The 19,063-nt window shown below is 39.1% G+C and overlaps 1 protein-coding gene across 1 annotated transcript in view; it reads left to right on the plus strand.

Annotated features, from left to right (window-relative positions):
• The window catches only part of SLF1 (SMC5-SMC6 complex localization factor 1), a 39,316-nt gene that overhangs the window by 1,784 nt on the left and 18,469 nt on the right, over positions 1-19,063 (plus strand). Inside the window, exons 2-9 of the mRNA XM_081321759.1 lie at positions 557-670; positions 1,249-1,324; positions 8,768-9,011; positions 10,632-10,794; positions 13,360-13,494; positions 14,651-14,704; positions 16,303-16,455; positions 17,601-17,767. Coding sequence (XP_081177885.1) covers positions 557-670; positions 1,249-1,324; positions 8,768-9,011; positions 10,632-10,794; positions 13,360-13,494; positions 14,651-14,704; positions 16,303-16,455; positions 17,601-17,767 — 1,106 coding nt within the window. The remainder of the gene's footprint in view (positions 1-556; positions 671-1,248; positions 1,325-8,767; positions 9,012-10,631; positions 10,795-13,359; positions 13,495-14,650; positions 14,705-16,302; positions 16,456-17,600; positions 17,768-19,063) is intronic.

Here is a 19,063-nt window from a genome sequence, read left to right on the forward strand (position 1 = left end):
GTTACTAAGAATGGAGAGTAGGCATCAGAGAAATTAAATGGGAGGGCTGATTTAATAGCCCTGTGAAAGCAGCCACATTCACCAGAACTGACCTTGGAGGGTTTTTGTGAAAGAATGGTTGAGCAAAATTACCAGACCCCAAAGATGTGTTGTTTAGTAGAACTGCCCTGGGCACACACACTGGGTATGTATGAAAATAAGTGGGTAGGCAGTTCACCCTACACTGCCTCATAAATTCCTAATTGCAAAGGTGATTATATCCAATAGGAACATCTTTTGCTGGCTTTCTTACTTGAGAAGTACTTGACCATTAATCTTCTGGCCACTCATGAGATGAAAATGTGCTTCATTTCCATACCTGCAGTCTCAAGGCAGCTATTAGTCAAAACTGAGTATATGTTGTCTGGTTAAAAGAGACGAAGCAATGTCCCTGTTGCTGACCCTTTTTATCTACCGGTATATATAATGTTACCAGAATTTGAACAGAAACTTGTTGATCTCAATATAATTGAAGTTTCAGTCATACTTTTTTTGTTCATGTAACTATTTTAAATAGATGGAAGGGGTCGTTGAGAAACCACAGATTCAGTTAACTGGATTTCAGAATGAAGAAAAGGAGATTCTAATCCAATTGCTTCTGAAATTAGACTGTGTTTTCCTTAACAGTGAGGTAAGTAATAGTACTCGATAAAAATACATAAGGTAATTATGGGCCTGCAGCAGGTTTATTGGAAAGAGTTTCTGATTGGAAACTGAACTCAGTTTCTTGTCTTGGTATAAATGGATACATATATACATATATTATTTTCTTTCAGGATAAGTATCATTTGCAGAATGGAAAAAAAGTAAGAAATTAAGGCATGAGATAAGAAAAGGAAGCACAGTACCAAATGGACTCATAGGTATTAACCTATGACTTATGGCTTTGATCATTAGACTTTTTCACATAATTTTTTCAGTAAGATAAGGGATAACCTAAATTACCAGTTTTAGTCATGCCTCTAGCTCTTGCAGTATTCCTTATTAACAGGGCACAATAAGTCATTTTGGCACATTTTGATCATATTGCCACAAGTACAACTAAAGCTCAGGTTTACTCCAAATATGCTCATACCATTTTATGTAACCTAGAATATTCTGTGCAGCCATACTATTGTGTGAATCCCACTAAGAGTTACTTGTTAATGGAATGTGCTGATCCACAGTAAAGATGCCTGCTAATTGTTAAATAATTCTTTTTTTCTTTAGCAGTATAAAAATTGTACTCATCTTATAGCAAAAAGGCCCTGCAAGAGTGAAAAGTTTCTAGCAGCATGTGCAGCAGGTAAATATAATATAGTTTAGTTATTTCAGATGATACAGTGACCAATTGTATAATGATTCTTTGGAAAAGAATGGTACATGAAAATATAGTAGAAACCGTGACATGGATTACTGTGCTGCAGTACAAAGAAGAATAGAATTTGAAATGTCTGAGTAAAAAAAAACATACTTTTTTATTCTTTATTTTTAATTTAATTTAATTTAATAATATTTGTATACCGCCCTTCTCCCTGAGGACTCAGGGCGGTTCACAGGGCAGAATAAAATACTAAATACAAACGTTAAAAAGAGATTAAATAGTTGCCCATATTAAAACAGTTAAAATAGAATTCTAAAACACCAAGTTAAAAACTAAACCACCAAAATAAAAAACCCCACCAATCCCCATCAGGCTAGGCCGGCTTGTACAAACAGAAAGGTCTTGAGATCGCGACGAAAGGAGCGAAGATCGGGCGCCATCCGGAGCTCTACCGGTAGCTGGTTCCACAGCTCCGGAGCGCCCACAGAGAAGGATCTCCCCCTGGGGGCCACCAATCGACATTCTCTGATCGGTGGCACCCTGAGGAGGCCCTCTCTGTGGGAACGCACAGGGCGCAGGGAGCTTGATGCCGGCAGCAGATGTTCCCTAAGGTACTCCGGCCCCATGCCATGGAGTGCTTTGAACACCGTTACCAGTACCTTGAATCTCACCCGGAAGACAACTGGCAACCAATGCAGCTCACGGAGCAGCGGTGTAACGTGGGAGTATCGGGAGACTCCCAACACAACTCTCGCGGCTGCATTCTGTACCAGTTGGAGCTTCCGGGTGGTCCTCAAGGGCAGCCCCATGTAGAGAGCGTTGCAGTAGTCCAGACGAGAGGACACGAGCGCATGAGTGACCGTGCACAAATCATCCCGGCTAAGATAGGGCCGCAACTGGCGCACCAGGCGAACCTGGGCGAAGGCCCCCCTAGTCACAGCTCCTACATGGTCTTCCAAGGTGAGCCGTGAATCTAGGAGGACTCCCAAGTTGCGAGCCCTATCTACGGGGGGTAATAGTTCACCCCCCATAGCCAGAGGTGGAATATCCGAATAAACCCGGGATGAAGGTATGCAAAGCCACTCAGTCTTGTCGGGGTTGAGTTGAAGTCTGTTCCTCCCCATCCAGACCCGAACCGCCTCCAGGCACCGGGACATCACGTTGAGGGCATCACTGGGGTGGTTTGGGGTCGAAAGGAAAAGTTGGGTATCATCAGCGTACTGATGATACCCAACTCCAAAGCCACGAATGATCTCACCCAGCGGCTTCATGTAGATGTTGAACAGGAGAGGCGAGAGGACCGACCCCTGAGGAACTCCACAAATGAGAGACCTCGCGGTCGACCTCTGCCCTCCTGCCAACACCGACTGCGAACGTCCCTGGAGATAGGAGGAGAACCACTGTAAAACTGTGCCTCCCACTCCCAGTCCCCTGAGACGCCGCAGCAAGATACCATGATCGATGGTATCGAAAGCCGCCGAGAGGTCTAATAGGACTAGAACAGAGGAATATCCCCTGTCCCGAGCCCTCCAGAGATCATTCACCAGCGCGACCAATGCCGTCTCCGTGCTGTGCCCGGGCCTGAAACCCGATTGGTATGGGTCTAGATAATCCGCTTCATCCAGGACCAGAGGGAGCTGATGCGCCACCACACTCTCAACAACCTTCGCAAGAAAGCGAAGGTTGGAGACAGGACGAAAGTTGTTTAATACAGCTGGGTCCAAGGCAGGCTTCTTGAGGAGAGGCCTCACCACCGCCTCTTTCAAGACGGCGGGGAAGCTACCCTCACTCAGAGAAGCCGATATAACTGCCTGGAACCAGCTGCGTGTCCTCTCCCGGGCTGCATAGACCAGCCAGGAAGGGCACGGGTCCAATAAACATGTGGTGGTGCTCAGCCTCCCCATGATCCTGTCCACTTCCTCCGGAGTCACAGAATCAAACTCCTCCCAGGTGATATCGACAAGACCGCCCGTGTCCTGATCGTCAGACTCTGCCCAGTCAGAGTCCAGACCGGTCCGAATCCGAGCGATTTTGTCCGACAGATGTTGGTTAAACTCCTCGGCACGACCCTGCAAGGGATCCTCCCTCACCTCCTGATTTAGGAGGGAGCGAGTCACCCTAAACAGGGCGGCCGGGCGATTATCTGCGGACGCGATAAGGGTGGCGAAGTGGTTAGACCTCGCCTCCCTTATCGCAGCGAGATAAGACCTAATGTGGGCTCTTAGTCGCAATCGGTCGGATTCGGATCGGCTGGACCTCCAACCGCTCTCTAGGCCCCGTCTCCGACGCTTCATCTCCCGGAGCTCCGCAGAGAACCATGGAGCTCGACGAGATCTGCACCGGGTCAGGGGCCGCAGGGGTACAACTCGGTCAAGAGCCTCAGTGGCCGTCCTTTCCCAGGCTTCCACTAAGGCGTCTGCCGAGCTGTGAGCAAGGGAGGCAGGTGGGGACCCCAGCGCTGCCTGGAACCTCTGGGGATCCATTAAGCGTCTGGGGCGGTACCATTTAATTGGTTCCACACACCCACGGCGGGGGGTGGCAAAACGGAAGACCAGCCGCAGGAGATGATGATCGGTCCATGACAGGGGCATAATAATTGGAGAGCCCCCACCAAGATCATCTAACCACCGTCCAGATAAGAAAACTAGGTCAAGGGTGTGGCCTCCCTCATGAGTCGGTCCCGAAATTACTTGCGTCAGGTCCATGGCCGTCATGGAAGCCATGAACTCCCGAGCCAACTCAGATGATCCTCCCAGCGATGGTAGATTGAAGTCCCCCAAAACTATAAGTTTGGGGAACTCAACCACCAGCCCAGAGAGGACATCGAGCAGCTCAGGCAGGGCTGCTGCTGCGTGACTAGGCGAAAGGTACACCAGCAGCAAGCCCAACTGCGCACCAGGGCCGCATCTCAAAAAGAGAGACTCACACCCGACTATCTGAGGAACGGTGGCCTCCCGCGGACACAAGGTCTCCCTCATAACAACAGCCACACCCCCACCCCTACCCTGAGCCCGAGGCCGGTGCAGCACCCGGAAACCTGGTGGGCAAAGGTCGACCAGAGGAATCCCGCCCTCTGGGCCCAACCAAGTCTCCGTGATGCAAGCCAGGTCCGCCTGCTCACCCTCAACCAGGTCACGAACGAGAGGAGCCTTATTAGAGACAGACCTGGCATTCAAGTACACCAGCCGGAGCTCAGGGGGCTGCACACCCTCACATCCACATCATCATGCATTGAGAGCAAGCACCATTATGCAAAGTGCAGAAATGGAAGTAAAAATGCTAAGCTGAATGAATTAAAGGCCAAAATTCAAGAAATAGTTTATGTTAACACATTCATTATTCCTCTCCTTAGCTTTCAAACCATTCTCACTACCATTCCTAAACATGAATGGCAGTATTAGGTGGAAACCCTGTTAATGCATAGTAAGGTCCTCCTAGAACCAGCTGTTAGGCTTGTAGTGGCTTTTGTTCCAAATGATTTAATACTGGAGAAATTGAACTATATCCAATGCTTAATTTTTGTGTCATCCACACATAACATTACCTTGTAATTTTATAAAATGCATTATCTATAACTTGACTTACAAAAGTAAGTTTGGTGTAAGTGAATCACTGCAGTTGTTAAGATAGTAACATGGTTGTTAAGTGGATCTGGCTTCCCCATTGACTTTGCTTGTCATAAACACATGCCAGTTGCCAAACCTCCAAATTTTGATCATGTGACCACAGAGATGTTGCAAAAGTCATGTGAAAAATGGTAACGGATCACTTTTTTTCAGTGCTGTTGTAACTTCAAACGATCATGAAACAAATGGTGTATGTCGAGGGCTACTTGTATTTGGCTCAATGTTATTCTTTCTCCATATTTGGAAATACAAAACTTTGTTGAACTTATTTTATTTTTATATTCTATTACCTTTGAAGCTGTCTGATTATTTTTTCTCCAAATATATCTTTTGGTAATATGTCTAATAATCTCCATTAATAAAATATGTTTCCAGGATGGCTTCGTGGGCCGCATGAAGCTTGTAAGCCGCCCTGAGTCTTCGGAGAAGGGCGGGATATAAATGGAATTAAAAAAAAAGTACATAATGATTTGCCTCCAATTGAGTTTATCCTAGTAAGAGGAATGTATCCCTCCAAACTGATAGGGAGTTTGGCTTTGTCAGAGGCATTAGAAAATTTTATTGTAAAAATAAGGTGTTCAAGTCTGGTAAATTCAGTATTTCCAGATATTGAGGAAGTCCCTTAATTATCACTACAAGGCCTTAAGTCAAGATTGGTATAACAATGGATTTCTTTTTCATTAAGTGTTCAACTTTGATATCATATTTAAGTCCCGGTAGTTCATAATTTTTTACACTTTTTTTTCCTTAATCCTAGTATCACCTGATATAGGAACATCAATGAAGCAGAGTTTCTTCTTATATCAGACATGTTATAAATAAGTTGGTTGTCTGTTTGAATCTTAAAATCCTGTAAGATCTTACCTACTCATTTTTGAAAATCTTACCAGTAGTTTTTACGGATCCAAATCTCTCAAAGTTTCAAATGAATAATTTTGGCAACTCGATCATGAGTTATAGTAACTTTGTGAAATTTTGCTGCTGCCACTGTTCAAAGGGTAAATTGTTTCTAATTATTAATTGTAAAAACTAGGAGTTTTTAAGGAATCAGGCAGCTCCAAAATAAATAAATAAAAATAAGCTAAATGTACATAAGTTTTCCTCCTTAACGTAATCATTCTATTGCATTAAATTAATTATACTCAGTAATATTGGCTTCCCAGTTTTTAACATAGCATACTTATTTGGGATTTAATTCTTTGAAATATATAGGCATTTGTGATCAGGAAATCCTGATATTCTAATTAATTTGGAGATTGCCAAGACAGTGACCAACCTGAGGGTGTGAGGATACAAGGTGAATGTAGATAGCCCTCCATCTACAACAGGGGTGTCAAACTCAATTTCATTGAGGGCCGCATCAGCATTGCAGTTGCCCTCAGGGGGCCGGGTGGGTGTGGCCTGGGTGGGTGTGGCCTACTGGGTGGGTGTGGCTAAAGTGCATATGGCCTACTGGGTGGGCATGGCCAGCTCTATATCATTCACATCAAGGGTGCCTATGGGGGCCTGGGCAGGAGTGGGACAGATCTGAGGGTCTCTGGCAGGAGGAGGGTCTCTGGGCAAGGGCCAAGGCAGTGGGGGCCGTTCCCTCACTGTTTCCAGGATGGCTTCGTGGGCCGCATGAAACCACTTCGCGGGCCGGATCTGGCCCCCGGGCCTTGTGTTTGACATGTCTGATCTACAACCCCAATTGGTACTGGAATCTTGGTTATTATTTTGAAGCTGACGTAAAGCAAGATACCATATGACCGCTTCAATGAATGGTGGGGCAAGGAAAGGCCATGAGTCTCTTGCCCTACTTGGGAGGCCTGGGTTCTTGCCTCATTGGGGAGGACATTTGCAAAAATTGTGGCATTTGGTAGCATTTTTGCCTGATTTGAGATCCATTCCTTCAGCGCACAGACGGATTTCCTCCAGAGGGGAAAATACTATAAAAGCCACCATTCTGAATCTTTCAGAACACTGGGCTTCACTAACATTTCCTCTCCAGAAGAATGGAAATGCTGCTGTTCACTAGCGTATTCCCCTATGGAGGGATGGAAGTGCTGCTGTTTCCCATTTTGGGAAAAGGTTCTGTTCTTTCAGCGCACAGGAGAATTAACTGCATGAAGTTAACTCTTCCCAACTCTGAATATTGAGTTGTATTGAGTTGTATATAACCTTCATTAAGAAAGTTTGGATTATTTGTTACACCGTTTCCCTCTGTGTTAGTCATTACAAGTGGTCCTCGACTTACAAGCACAATTGAGCCCAAAGTTTCGGTTGTTAAGTAAGACAAGTGAATTTTGCCCCATTTTATGGCCTTGCCGCAGTTGTTCTGAACTGCAGTGAATCACTGCAGTTGTTAGTAACACCATTGTTAAGTGAATCTGGCTTCCTCATTGATTTTGCTTGTCAGAAAGTCACAAAAGCTGATCACCTGACCCCCGGACACAGCAAGCGTCATAAATATGAGTCAGTTGTCAAGCATCTGAATTTTGATCACATGATCATGGGAATGCTGCAATGGTTGTAAGGGTACAAAATGATCATAACTTCTTTCAGTGCCTGTACTATAAAAAGTACTAATTGTGTAAGAATATTTGTGAATTAGTAATCTTTTGAAATCTGCTAGCTTGTTCCTTTTCTTCTCTGTTGTGACTCGGCCAAGGTATAATTGTTATTACTGTTTATATTTAGATTATTTGATGTTTCTCATATTTCTTCTAGAAATCCAATACATAGTCTTTGAGTATATGTGAACAGAATATCTTATATTAGTGTTGTTTATGTTTAAATGGACTTTGTCTATTTGTTTCCAATCATGCTTGTGCAAAAATAACTTGAACACAAGTTCCATTTCTCCTCTTTATCATTAATAGTTATTAACTGTTCAAATATTAAAATTACAGTCTCTTAGTGAGAAAATTGTCTAATCAGAGTTTAGACAGAAAGAGAATGCACTTTGGCAGTAATTTATTACACCGGTATTAGAAATGGTACTTAACAAATTCAAGATTTCCTAAAATGTCCCCCTTAAGAATGACCACATATTTTCACAATATTCCTATCTGGATTGGACACAAATGTCTCTCATTTGGTTCTGAATTTTTAATAACATGTATAATAAATGAAATTTGAATTACTATTATCTGTACTTGATGTAGTTATAGCATTTAACTATCTGATAATTATGATTTCATTCAAGCCACCACTATTATTTTTATCAATTCCCTTAAAATATGCTATAACATATATTTCAGTCAGAGAATTCTGTATTATAGCATAATATAATAGCTTGTCCCAAAGAGGCTGAGAGTACCTTTTCATGAGATGATTGCTGGCATCCAAAACTAGCACCTATAGAAATACCATCTGGTAAAATACTACTATGCAGTGGCACAATCTGCTTTGCTCTCCAATGAAACTGATTGGAATCAAAATATGAAACAAGTTAAAGTTGGTTTTTATGTAAAAGGCGTGGTATTGCTGCCACTGATATGAATAAATAACAAAAAAATAGGCAATGTGTTACCTGTGACTATATTTCCATAGGATTACAGTATTTATTATAATATAATATGCCACTAAATATATATATATATAGGTCTTAAGCTAAGAACAGGATTTAATGATGCCCAGGAAAAATATACATTCAAAAAAAAAATTCTATAAATGGTTAGATATAGTAATGTAAAATATCATTTAATCTCTAATTGTTTTGTCTTAAGAATTTTTGCTTATTTTTATATTTGACCTTTGTTTGACACCATTTTGTTTACACAAAAATTGGGTGGTTGACACTTCATTTGTTTTTCAGGAAAATGGGTACTAACTAAGGACTACATAATTAATAGTGCCGAAAGTGGCAGATGGCTTGATGAAACAACTTATGAATGGGGTTATAAAATTAAAAACGATTCTCTTTATTCACCTCAAATGCAATCTGCACCTAAAAGATGGCGTGAAAAGCTCAGTCGTTCTGGTGCTGCAGGAGCCTTCCACAGATGGAATGTTGTTCTGTTTATTATAAGTGGTGATAAACGAGAAGATTCTTTGATAAGGTAGGGACAAGAGCTTAAATTTTATCTAATGAATGATTAAGTCATTAGAAAATAATTGTGTTTTTTTCTTGTTACTAAGCGTGATATCAGATCTTTTGTAGTATTCTTTATCTGATATGTTCTTAATATGAGTTAATCTCTGTAATTAAGCATCATTAATTATGAGTATATTTTTAGTGCACAAAGCAGTGGAACAAAATTCTGTTTTTGTACAGGTGGCCCTTGATTTAGATGGCAATTGGGAATGGCATCTCAGTCTCTAAGCAAAGTGATCATAAAGCAGGGCTGCATTGCTTAGCAATGGCAATCCCTGTAGTTCCAGTTGCTATTTTTAAGTGAATCCCACAGTCAATAGCTGAGGCAACTTCTTGCCAGTTTCCCAAACCAAAGTCGCTGGCAGAGCCAGCAAGAAATCACAAGCCCTAGGCAATTGTAAATGGCTGCAGCTTGGTGGGGGAGTGTCAACTTCTCAAGTGGACTAGACTGGACACATGACCAGATAAGCTAATTCTACCTTACTTATTGTAAGGCTATATTTACAGACTCTTCCAAGTCTGGTGGTACAAATCTCCCACCATCTCTTTTACAGCCTGAGAAATTAGTTCCTTTCTGTGTCTTTCTCTCCTTGTGCATCTGTGGGTGTGCCCTCTCTTCTCTGAGCATATCTCCCAACCACCCACCCTTATTCTATTCCCATATGTTATTACAGGGAGGAAATACAAAGGTGTGTGGGAGAGTCAAGATGTGTGTGCAAGAGGTGGGGTACAGACATGGTGTGTGAGGTAGTGCGTGAGAGATGTGCAGTTCAGAGAGAGGGTGCGAGATGTGCACTGTAGGATGTAAATATGATAAATCCTAGATGGGATGGTATACAAATGTATATAAACACACATGCATGTATACCAATCTTTTATTTTAAGAATCTTTCCCCATTTACATCAAACCATGACACAAATTTACCAGGGCAACATTTTTCTGCCATGTTATATTTGTCTCAGTCCCATCCATGAGATAGAAATAAGTTATCTTTAGATGTACTAATATTAAAGCAATATTTTCCTGTTTGTTCTGATACCATTCCAACTGCAACATCCAAGATATAAAAATCTGATTGATTTTGTCACTCTTTACTGATGAAGAAAATCAAATAACTTCAATGATTCCAAATAGGCAAAAGAGGATAAAAATTGGTTATGGGGAAAGCAAATTTTAAGCTGAAATAGTTTTCTGTCAACTTGGGAATAGGTTGATAGCACTTAAATTTAACAGTAGAAAATGTCTCAGTTTTATTGTTGTTTTAATTATTTAGCATTCAGTGTTTTATTCTTTGGTATTATTTCTTCCGTTAGCATCATTTCTACCTGGAACAGTTAATAGAACTTGAACAATGACATTCACTTATGGTAGTAATAATAATAGATAGGAAGTTTTTTTAGGTAATGGAGTATTGTTAGAGAGATTTACATACATATACAAGCACCTATATTCACAAACACATATGTACATATATCCATTCTGTGATTGTGGAAAAGACTATGGGAAAAAGTTATTTTTATAAATTTAAGTTTTGAAATAGAATCTTATTTGCATTTGAAATATTTATCTTTCCATTTTTTTCAGAGTTTTAAAAGCTGGGAAAGCCAATATTTATGCAGCACTAAATACACCAAAGGATATTACCCATGTTTTAACTAATAATACAACATTAAATCAAGGGAAACTGAAAGATCTCTTTGGGGCTCCGTGCTATCCAATTCGTTATTTAGGAACTTATCTTTTAGAGGCAAGTATATAAGCAAAATTCATGCTTTAAACAGAGCTGATGAGTTGTGATCAACTAGTTCTAAGTTAAATTATCACTGTAAAACAGTTCCGACTGTATCATTAGTTTCTGAACTTTGCATAAAAAAATAGTAGATATGGTTCTAAAGTGAGAATCATTTAGATATCATTACATTCGTTATTTTGCTTATGTTGAATCAAATATGACACCATTCAGGGCATGCCTGTGATTTTGTATGTTTGAGATTAGCCAATCCCGGCTATCAAGAATTGCTCAGCCAGAGGAAAGAGTTGTTATAGCTTCAGCCCAATTAAATAGTAACTTGTTAAATATGTGTATGCAGTTGGCATACACACACACAAACACAGTTGTTTTTACTTTTTCCTTCATGTTAGCAGCACATAAATTCAAAACATACACTTAGTCACAGTTGTCTGTTACAGACAAATTAGGGTCTATGGCTTTTTTGTTTTTATTTACTTTGCTTTACGGAAGAATGAAAGAAAAGGAGAAAGGAGATATAAACACATCAGAATACACAGAGAAAGCAGTTCAGTATTTGACCAGAGTATAATTAAACCTTAAATCATATGAAATAATTTAATACTCTTTTTACTCACAACAGAATGAACACATATCACTGAATCAAGTATGGTGGGTCTCTGTTTCCATTAACATTGCATTCTTTATTTTATTTATTTGTATAAAGTTATTTATATTACACCTTTATTACGTTTACAGATAGAGAAGCAAACATATCCAGCACATCCTCCTAGAATTCATGATCTCCTGGCTTCTCCTAATCACTAGACCAAACTGGCTTTCAAAATTAACATGTTATTCTTCTTAAAACCATATTAACAAATTTGTGGATATTTGTGTTGGTAGGATAGGTCCATATACATGTAAGAATTCCCTCCATGATTTTATACTTGGAGCATAATGAAATTGAACACCAGCCTTTTCCTAGCATTCTAATGTGGAACACATGAAACATATTTATTACTATTTGACTCATAACTATTAACTTGCTAATGTCACGTTTTCCAGTTCTTTATTTGAAACTTCTTAATCCATATTAATCTTAATGTTTTTAATTGTCTTTTTAAAAATATGTATTCAAAACTATCCAAAGCATTTTTCAATGCTAATAATCCAGGAATGATAATTGCTGTGAATATAGCTAGACCAGATTGCAAAATTAAAAGATGTTTTAATTGAATTTAACCATCTCCCAATTTTAGACAAGGCAAACTCCCTGCAGTATCTCATATGGTTTTGAAAAAAATGACTGGCAAAAAGCTGATCTAAAGTGTTCATACCCTATTTATTTATTTATTTATTTATTTATTTCATTTTTATACCGCCCTTCTCCCGAAGGACTCAGGGCGGTGTACAGGGCAATAAATACAAACAGGATATAAAAGTTAAAAACGAATTAAATAAGTGCCCCAGGTTAAAACAATAAAACAGTAATTAAAATATATTAAAACCCCAACCCTAACCCATCAGACCAGGTCAGACTGCTCAACACCAAAAACCCTGTGATTGTAAGACCAAGAAAATCCAGAATTCTACCAAATCACTTCTAGAAGCAGCAGAATTAGAAACCAGTTTTATATCAAGGATTAAGTATTTATCCATAGTTTTTGGCTTGTTTATTAGCTCAGAGAATAGCTTGTTTATTAGCAAATGGAAAGCTATGATAAATTCATTTCTGGAAATTTTCATATATGTAATTTATTTATTTATTTATTTTTGGGACTTATATGCCGCCCTATCTCCCGAAGGACTCAGGGCGGCTAACAACAATAAAAAACAACAATACAAAAATTAAAAAATTAAATAATAGCCCCAAAATAAATTAACTACACAGTTAAAAATTAAAACATATTTAAAAACCCATCATCAATCCAGGTCAGCCTGATGGAAGAAAAAAGTTTTGAGGTCGCGGCGAAAGGACCGGAGGTCTGGGGCCATCCGAAGGTCAAGGGGGAGTTGGTTCCAAAGGGCTGGTGCTCCCACAGAGAAGGCCCTCCCCCTGGGGGTCGCCAGCCGACATTGTCTGGCCGACGGCACCCTGAGGAGGCCCTCTCTGTGTGAGCGCACTGGGCGATGGGAAGTCGTCCCCGGTAGCAGACGGTCCTGCAAATTAGAAGGGTAAAATATATTCAGATGGGCTATGTTCTTTCATGTATCATGGCTTAATCCTGGTTAAGAGTGATATATGTTAATGCCTAGATTTTCTCATTCAATCCCCATATACTATACACACTACTGTATAGTATGTAATTGAAATGATTGATGGTTATAATGTTGAGTACAATCATGTATAATTATGTATAGATATTTGAAACCTACTCTATACGTTGATTGTTTAAGAAGGTTCTTTTCAAAATTATTCCCTCTGATTCACAATTGCTTTAATATAAACAGTACTATTTTATATTAAGCTATGTATTTCTGCTCTAACTATATTTCAACTATAATTTTTTGACTTCATACTATTCTGTTGGCTAACACCTTGCATAATACAAAAAATAATGTATTATATGTAATACTTAGAATGAAATTATAAGCAATGTTGAAGAATACCAGAAGAAAAACGTTAAATATGAGCAAAAATCGAGAGGAACAATGGTTGATATACAATTTGATGAAATAAAAAATGCCCTTATCAAGCATATATATTATCAACAGGTAAGCACTAATCTTTATAAGCCTCTTGTTGTAGTAAAAGTTGCTTCAGTCTTACATTTGTTAGTTCAGGTATTTTGATACCTACTTTAAATAATGGAAACCTGATAAACGTTATCTCCTTTGGAATACTCCAAAGTCTTTTCAGGTTGTTGGGGGCCTTTTTGAGCAATTTGAGCTATTTTGGAGGGTAAATTTTCTAAGAATTGTACAAAAAAAGTCTGGAAGTATTTTTATAGAAATGAATCTTAAAAAGCATCAATCTAATATAAATGTAACACTATAATTTATCTGACATTCTACATATCAGAGGCTGCTTACCCATTTAGAGCAGGGGTCTCCAACCTTTTTGAATTGGTGGCCCGGTGGGAGAGGGTAGGGCAGGCGCCTTATGCATGCATGCGCAAATGTGAATGTGGCCAAATGTGCACACGTACAAACAGGCTGTGCATGCGCACCACGCAAACCGAGCTGCGAGCATGCGCGCAAGGCTCTCGGTGACGCCGCCTGTGTGAGGCTTGTGGCACCACTGCCGCCAGGCTCGCGGTGATGCTACCACCAGTGTGAGGCTTGCACTGCGGCCCGCAGCAATGCCACCCCCGATGCAAGGATCATGTCACCAACACCGCACGAGGATCATGCCACGGCCTGCAGCAATGCCGCCCTGGTGTGCGGTTCATGCCACCACCCAGCGTGAGGATCGTGTTGCGGCCCACCTGCCGCTTGTGGCGGTGCTGCCACCTGCACAAGGTTTGTGGCAATGCCACCACCTGTGTGTGGCACGCCGCCACTCACCTGCTTACGGCACTGCTGCCAGGTGATAGCAACGCTGCCACCTCCCGCACAACAATCGCGGCAACAGTGGCACGGGGGGTGAGCAGGCACAAACGGGTGTGCAATGCCCAGCTACTCAGGTGGCCCGGCGGCCAAGAGGCTATGGCCTGGTAATGGGCCGCAGCCCATAAGTTGGGGACCTCTGGTTTAGAGGGCTGCAAAGTCTTTTAAATGAATTTGACTATAATTATCAGTATTCTTATTAGAAATTGGCAGGACTGATAACAATATTATGCCTATGCCTATTTAATGTGTCATGTAATATTTCTAGGCATCACAATTAACAAATTAAATATAACAAGAACAATTCATTTTTAACTGACAGGCAGTGCTAAGCAAGTACACTCAAATGGGTGAGAAGATGGAATGCAACAAAGAGGTAAGAGTCTGAAACAGTGAAGTTAGAAGGATGCTTAGAAGTGACATACAAAGTGTATCCATTCACATATTTTTCTTCTCTTGTTTCCCTTTAAATGCTAATCTGGAAGAATTGGATTTTAACAGGTTCTTTCCTCCCCCCCCCCCCCGGAGATACTATGCATACATTATAATATAGTTTAGTGACAGCCATAGGTTTTTGCTTAATTGAGTATGGAAATGCAACTGCTTGCTCCTAATTTTTTTTAAAATCTAGTTTAATTTAACCACATTATTTTTAAAAACATATTCTTGAAGGAATAATAAATGTGAACTAATTCTTCGTGGGTTATAACTGTTTAAGCTTAGCAACAATAATAGTAATTGCAATCCAAACTATTAAAGAGCCTACATGTACAAAAAATATGCACAAAATTCTGTATTTTAATTTTCTGGATCACCTCGAAAGCTCTACTGTGGAGTAGTTAAGTACACTTGAATATTATTATAAACCTGTCTTTTATGACTATTGAAATATTGACAGGAATATCTCAATACAATGCATATTTTCGCAGTAATTGAACATTTCTTTAGGGTGCTATTAATGATAACATTAGATAACTCAGTGAACTAATATTGACTGAACATAACCCCCTGGTTAAAATATAGTGATATGAAACAATGTCGTGTCATCTCAGATGTTTTGGAGTTTCAGTACTGTGTTTCCCCAAAAGTAAGGCCTACCCTCAAAATAAGTCCTAGTTTGGGGGTGAGGCACACACTTAAAAATCAAGCTAGGGCGGGGGTATGGGTGTGGATTGCCCCACGCACCCCGCACCCACTTACCTTGCAACCAGGTCTCTCCTCCCCAGCTCAGTTCTTCTGAGGCGTCTTCTGCAGCCAGGCTGCATTTCTCAGTCACAGGCCTTTCCGGAAGGCCTGCGCAACCAAGAACCGAGCTATGGATTGAATCCATAGCTCAGTACTCGGCTGCATAGGCCTTCTGGAAAGGCCTGACTGCAAAATGCAGGCCGAAATGCAGCTGCAGAATGCAGCTGCTCCTTCGGCTCCAAAAGAAGTAGACCTGCTGAGCAGGGCTGTCGGTACCGAAGGTGAGTAAGACATCCCCTGAAAATAAGCCTAATGCCTCTTGGAGGCAAAAAAAAGACCCGGTCTTATTTTCAGGAAAACGCGGGTACTAGCATTCTTGTGGGAATATTTTTTGGACAGCTGAAAATACTGATATATTCACAGTTTCAATTTTTTTTATCTAAATAGAGTATATCTGTAAGACTTTCTTTTTTTGAAAGTGAAGTCTTAAAAACAGTATAGTCTGAAAATTTAGATTAATTTATTTTGCTTATAATCAAGTACAAGATAAAAACAAATGTTAATAAAGATTCTTGTAAAATTGTGGAAACCAGATATCAACCAGTCAAAATATAATTTGTTTTCTCAATCACCCAAATTACAAGTTTTTCTTTATGCTGTTATGTTCATATGGAAATATAATTGATTTGTTAACAAATTCTTATTATGAATTCAGAAAGATTTTATTTATGTTTGTTAACACCTAATAAAAGAATGTTAATAATAATTCTTAAAAGTTTTACTTCTTAGCTTGAAAATGCTCCCTGTTCCAGTGGAAACAAGATATTGGAAGAACTAGTGGATGACAATTTTTTCCCAATTGCAGTCACAGAATTTTTCTTTGGAAAAGATTGTATTCCTCCTGCTAAACTAATTCATTCTCTTTTAGAGCATATTCTACAGGTGAGAACAACATCTGACTTGTTATTGTAGTTGACACACAAAATAATCACATCTTGAAATTATAAGTGTTAACCACAGTGTAACTCTAAATTATTATTTATTTTGAGATTGTGAAAATTAAGATTGTGTGGTAATCTTTCTACTTTTGAACACTGTGATATAATTTTTAGATGTACATTTAAGCCAAAGACTAAGACATGTTACATTAAGCATAAATTGGTTTATTGACAGAGACAGAGCCAAAGAGAAGCCTAAAGAAGCAAATTAAACTATACACTCGATTGGCTTCAATAGCCAGACATTTCATTGGATATAAAATCTCATGTGCTTAGTGACATCAGTGAGACTATTAGGATGTAACTGAGATAATGGGGCCAGGACTACAAAGATAGTGATGTTTTGAAAGAAGAAAGAGGCAGTATTTAATGAACATAGTCTAGGGAGTTAATTTCCTTTGCTTTCCCAGAGTTTTGCTCACCTTCCAGTAACTTCGCAGCTTATTAGCATTCCTTCGCCCCCGACCTGCGCTCGTTTTGCCGGGACCTGAAAACCTGGCTTTTCGATCTATCTGGCCTGGACTGAGGGGTTTTTTAGTTTTAAGTTTTTAACATTGTTTTATTGTTGGGCTATTATTAATTTAATTCTTTTTAATTCTATTTTTATCTTAATTTTATATTGTCTTTTAAATATTGCCCTGTAAACCGCCCTGAGTCCTTCGGGAATAGGGCAGTATAGAAAACTAATTAAATAAATAAATAAAATAAAATAAATGTTACATGGCTTAGCAGACAGTATTGTTTTTTGAGAAAGTATTTTTGTAATAGGATAGTTGGCCATTTGATACCATTTAGCTAAGCCAGTGCTTCATTTTTTTCCTGAGAAGATGGTATTTGGGTTAGGGTTAAGAGTTTTTAACTTTGTCAAAATCACCTATAATACCTACCTTCAACTTTGTTATGAAGAAAGTGGATTGCAGTGAAGTAAAGACTCTGTTTAAATAACAGATCCCCAAAAAGTAAGAGTATGATTTGGGAAAATACAGAAAAATAGAAAGAATGTAAGACATTCAGTTTTAAACTAAAATAATAATCAAATGAAGTTTGGAGCAAAACATGAAACTGATACACATTCATGCTTGTTTACAGGGCAATTCAGACCCTACACTTTCTGTTCAATTTTTTCATATAATGTATACTCTCCTCGAACGTAATCCTCCTTGGAAATCACCTTCTATGCTAAAGTATTATCTTGAAATTCTTCAGTGTCCTGTTTGTAAGAATGGAACATGGTCTCTGATGGACATGCTTGTCAGGTAAACCCCTTATGGAATTATTACAGCAAATAAAATTTTGGTTTTTGATTTTCACATGAAGTGAATGTTAAGCTGTTGAACAGCTATTATTAATAAATCTATATTCTAATATAGAGGCACTGGATTAATTGAGGAAGATTTTGATCTAGAATATTGATCTAGGACAATTCCCTTTCTGGGAGAGGTTAAGATTCATTGTTAACAAGTGACCTTTTACTTTTCCTTAAAATCCACCATAACCAGAAAGACCAAAATAGATGGCATACTTTTTAATTTTATATTTAATCAGATTTTTAATTTTAGATTTAATTAGATACCAGATCTCTTTCAGCTCTGATTATATCTTTTCCACAGACCAATCAGACAGAAGATTGTAAAGAAGCTATTGATACTACAGTATTTCCAGAGATGATACAGCTACTGTTATGTACTTTCTGCAGTACAAGTTTTAAATCTTTCATTTATTATTATTTCATATATTATTATTATTCATACACATACATCCATGAATACCCAAATTTTGAGTCTGGCTGGTCAGACTTAAGTTTCAATTAATACTCCATTATATACAATAGCACCAAAATCAATCTTAATCATAATATAACTTTACTATCTCATCTTGGTATTTTTCCATATTAATACTTTATCCAGTTCATATGGAAGCCATCTCAGACTTTGCAAATTAGTTTTTGTCTTGGGCTGTTTCTTGTTGAGTCTCTTACATGTCTTCACTCTGGTGTTTTTTTTTCTCATGCTGCATAAGATAAAATCTGCCAGACCAAATCCTTTGTCCTTTGTGTCTGCTTTATGTAGGTCTCATCTACATGTTAGAGCTATGCAATAGTTGAGATTTCAAAGCAGAAGATTTCTTTGAAACATCTGAGGGTGAATGTTTAAACAGCTACCTCCCAGCCTAGGCCCATTTGTATTTTCATCTACACTCATGATGTAATATACATGATATACATAGCAACAAAATAACTGCAAATCAGTGTTATAATAACCTGATAATGGCAATGATGTCAACGCTACCAACATCAGATGTTTTTGCATTGACAACAGATGAAAATGTAGCCATCTTTTTCCTTTCACTTTTAGAGTTAGATGATGCTGGGAGCAGGGAGGTGAATGAGAGTTCAGCTAGACATAACAACAATGAGCTTGGTGTTAGAATCAAGATTAAAGAAACCAGTACAGAATTGGGAGAAAGCCCAAGCTAATTGGGGAATGTGATTTATTACTGTTAATTAGAGGAGGGAATTGTGCTTTGATACTATGTGACCAGGGGAGGGGAAT

This window comes from Vipera berus, assembly GCF_964194415.1.
Source record: "Vipera berus genome assembly, chromosome: 2".
In the NCBI taxonomy this organism is placed as follows: Eukaryota; Metazoa; Chordata; class Lepidosauria; order Squamata; family Viperidae; genus Vipera; species Vipera berus.